General features: G+C 45.3%; 1 protein-coding gene across 1 annotated transcript; it reads left to right on the plus strand.

Annotated features, from left to right (window-relative positions):
- Positions 1-331: 331 nt before the first annotated feature.
- Positions 332-2,874, plus strand: LOC108778179 (uncharacterized). The gene is made up of 3 exons (XM_018545285.1): positions 332-1,078; positions 1,177-1,992; positions 2,203-2,874. Exons 1-3 carry the CDS (start codon positions 332-334, stop codon positions 2,872-2,874), a joined length of 2,235 nt encoding a protein of 744 aa, XP_018400787.1.
- The last annotated feature ends 1,378 nt before the right edge of the window (positions 2,875-4,252 follow it).

Raw genomic sequence — 4,252 nt, forward strand, 5'->3', positions numbered from 1 at the left:
TACTATCATAGCAACAGTACAATCGTAGAAGTCGTGTGCCCCTGTGCAGGGGGGGGGGGGGTGAAGATTACTTCGCGTGGAAAGTTTAACGTTTCTAAACAGGGAAAGGTGTAGAATAGTACTTGATATTATACATATATAGCAGAAATAAAACGTAATTTTTCAAACTTTTTTTGATCATAACTTTTTAACGAAGGGCGAGCGACGGCTAAAACTTGTTGGAGGTTACTCAGGGTCATGACCTTGACAACATATGTCAAGGTCAAGGTCATTGGAGGTGGATCCCCTAAAGTGAATAATTACCACAGAGCGGATAACCGGGAAGCTTCCAATGGCTACTTCAAGGCGTGAAGACTACAACATTTCTCGAAACCTCAAGCTAGCGGATCCTCGTTTCAACGTTTCCTCCAAGGTCGATATTTTGATCGGAACAGAAATATTTTGGGAGCTGCTTTGTGTAGGACAAATCGTGGCCACTCAAAACCATCCGACCCTGCAAGAAACAACGTTAGGGTGGATTCTGGCTGGACGTCGCAGTGGCACAGCCGCGTCTGCAGAAAACGTACAAGCGTTTACCATATCCAATACCCAATTGCATGACCAACTGACACGATTCTGGCAAATTGAACATCACGGTGATCACGTGATGAACAACAGAAACGATGCTTACTGCGAGGAGCACTTCGCAGCTAACGTCAGCCAGAACGAACAGGGCAGATATGTAGTAAAACTTCCGATCAAGGAAGAATCAATCGGCAACCTTGGCAACTCAAGGGACATCGCATTGCGACGCTTACATGGAACAGAGCGTCGTTTCATTCGGGATCCTAATTTAAGGGACCAGTATGTCCGCTTCATGGACGAATATTTGAAACTAAGACACATGAAGGAAGTTAGCACGTTTCCATCTGAGGATACAGCATCTTTCTATTTGCCTCATCATGGCGTCTTCAAGGGCGCAAAACAATCATCCAAGATTTGTGTCGTTTTCGACGCTTCAAGTAAGAGTGACACAGGATTATCACTAAACGACGTCTTGAGAGTCGGCCCAGTGGTGCAGCTGGATTTGATGTCAATCGTAATGCGATTCCGTACCTTCGCTCACGCTCTGATCGCGCGCAGATCATAAAAATGTACCGACAGGTGCTTATACACCTTTCGCAAACAACTCTTCAGAGGATTTTGTGGCGCAGCGACTCTAAGGCGGATATCAAGATATACGAACTGATGACAGTGACCTATGGCACGTCATCGGCTTCCTTCCTCACAACCAGGTGCATCAAACATCTAGCCGACCATCACTCGTCGATGTTTCCCATTGGATCAGCGTGTATAAGGCGTGACTTCTATGTCGACGCCCTACTAACCAGAGCAGACATTATTCAAGAAGCGGAGACTCTTCGAGATGAAACGATCAAACTACTGATGCTAGGCGCATTTGAACTTGGAAAATGGGCTTCCAACACCCCAGAAGGGTTGCTGGACGCAATATCTAACAGAAATGACAAACCCGTTGTTATCAACGACGACGAAAGCGCTCACATCTTGGGGATCAAATGGAACGGCAATACAGACACATTACATTTTTCACACGACCCCATCATCTCACATGACACGATTTCAAAGCAAAAAATTCTATCGGACGTTTCCAAATTGTACGACCCGCTAGGCTTGCTAGGTCCTATCATCATCATTGCCAAGTTAATACTGCAAGATCTTTGGCGAGCAGGCATCGATTGGAACGAGTCAGTTCCTCAGAATTTACACGTGCGATGGATCACCTTTAAGTCACAGCTGACGGAGCTTAACCAACTAGCAATTCCCAGACGTGTCAAATACGGTATTGAACGTCAACGCATACAAATACACGGCTTCTGTGATGCCAGTCAAAATGCATACGGAGCATGCGTGTATATCCGCACTGAACTCGATGCGAATAAGTATCGTTCAGAACTACTTTGCTCTAAATCAAGGATTGCGCCGTTGAAGGCTGTATTATTGCCGAAGCTGGAACTATCTGCAGCACTTCTACGCGGCTGATGGACGATTCGATTGTCAATAGATACGTCTGACATCAAGGTGTATCTATGGTCAGATTCAACAATTACATTGAACTGGATATCCTCAGAATCACGCATGTTTTCAGTCTTCGTCGCAAACCGCATAGGGGAAATACAACGATTGGCTCAAACGACGGATTAGCGACACGTACCGTCCAGTCAAAATCCAGCCGACTTACTTTCACGAGGGTTGAATCCGAGCGATTTAATTCATGCAACCACTTGGTGGAAGGGCCCCGACTTTCTGCAGCACGATGAGAATTTCTGGCCCGCCAATCAATTCTTACGCCAGGAGGACACCTCCGAGCTTCGAAAAATACACGTCTACATCGCAGTCGTTGACACCAGCGTCATAGAAAACATTCTCAACAAACATTCAAACCTTGACAAAGCCTGTCGCGTTGTGGCATATTGCTCGAGGTTCTTACGGAGACCTGCAGGCATTACAACACATTTCGTCTCTCACGAAGAGATCACGGCAGCATTGCAACTCATGTGCAGGATCGTGCAACAGCATTCCTTTCCCGAGGAGTACAAGGCCTTGAGCAGCAACAAGAGCCTCGGTGCATCTAGTAGGATTCTGATACTCAATCCATTTCTCGACGACGGATTAATTAAAGTTGGAGGTCGATTAGAACGTTCAAATCTAACACAGGACGCGCGTCATCCGGTGCTACTACCAAAAAATCACGAGCTATCAAGACGAATCGTCACGCAAGCGCATGTGCGCAGCTTACATGCCGGCACCCAGGCTACAATGGCCGCCGTCCGACAGCAATTTTGGCCTTTAGCGTTGCGATCTCTAACACAATAAATCATTCTAAAATGCGTTAAATGCTTCAAAGTTAAGCCTGTTCATTCAGAAACCATTATGAGCTCCCTATCACCTAGTCGCATCATTGCTTCCCGGCCATTCTCGTATTGCGGCGTGAACTACGCTGGTCCGTTAACTTTGCGAGAGGGGAAACGCAGAAACGCGCGCACTCACAAAGCATACATCGCCATGTTCGTATGTTTCGCTACCAAGGCGGTACACATAGAACTGATTAGTGATTTAACCACCGACACATTCTTAGCAGCCTTCAAAAGGTTTATATCGCGCAGAGAGAAGCCTTTCCACATGTGTCAGACAATGGCACTACTTTCGTAGGTTCCCGTCATCGTTTGCGCGAATTCTTTGATTTTCTGGAAAAGGAGTGCATACAAGATGAAATCCGGTTATTTTTGCGCGATCAGTGAATAACATGGAACTTCATCCCTCCCAACGCTCCACATTGTGTAGGACTGTGGGAAGCCGCGATAAAGTCTGCAAAATTCCATATATATCGTATAGTTGGCAATGCCCATTTGACCTTCGAAGAGATGCAGACAATTTTGCGCGAGATAGAAGCAATATTAAACTCACGGCCCATCGCTCCATTGAGCGAAGACCCCAATGATCTTGCTTATTTGAGCCCCAGACATTTTCTAATTGGCACTACCGTAGACAGTTTTCCTTGTCACGATTTGAGCAACATAAACGAAAATGGGCTCGTTCGTTGGCAACGCGTAGAACAATTAAGGCAGCATTTCTGGCGACGGTGGAGTTCAGAATACCTCCACACTCTACAAGCGCGTTCTAAATGGAGGGTTAACAAGGGGGATCAATTAAAGATCGGTTAAGTCGTACTGATAAAACAACAGGGCTTACACCCTCTTCATTGGCTATTAGGACGTGTACAAGACGTCCATCCAGGCGTAGACGGCGTTGTGAGAACTGCTGAGATAAAAACAGCAAAGGGCGTTCTTACAAGACCGTTAACTAGAATAGCGATATTACCTATAGATGATTCCAATGATAAACACTAAACATTAAATATGTTCTGTCTCACGCGTAGTTTCATTGTATTTCAAGTTAGATTAAGTACATTGAATTGTATTAGCGCTTGTATGCATCAAGCATTGCAGCATCGCATACTTGTTAATCCTCAATGTTAATTTGTTCTAATCTCACAAGACTCCGGAAGCTTGCGTTGCGGTGACGATCCAGTTGCCATTTCCTTTTCTTATTACTTGTGCTTACATTTTGAAAGCGGAGCCTTTCAAGGGCGGCGGCATTGTATAATAATCATTCTAGCTTTCATCCGTTCCGTTACGTTTTCGTAGTTTAAGACACAGGTCACATGTATTATTTACCGTCGATACAGGATTGT

Source organism: Cyphomyrmex costatus, unplaced genomic scaffold (genome assembly GCF_001594065.2).
Source record: "Cyphomyrmex costatus isolate MS0001 unplaced genomic scaffold, Ccosl1.0 scaffold494, whole genome shotgun sequence".
NCBI classification, from domain to species: domain Eukaryota; kingdom Metazoa; phylum Arthropoda; class Insecta; order Hymenoptera; family Formicidae; genus Cyphomyrmex; species Cyphomyrmex costatus.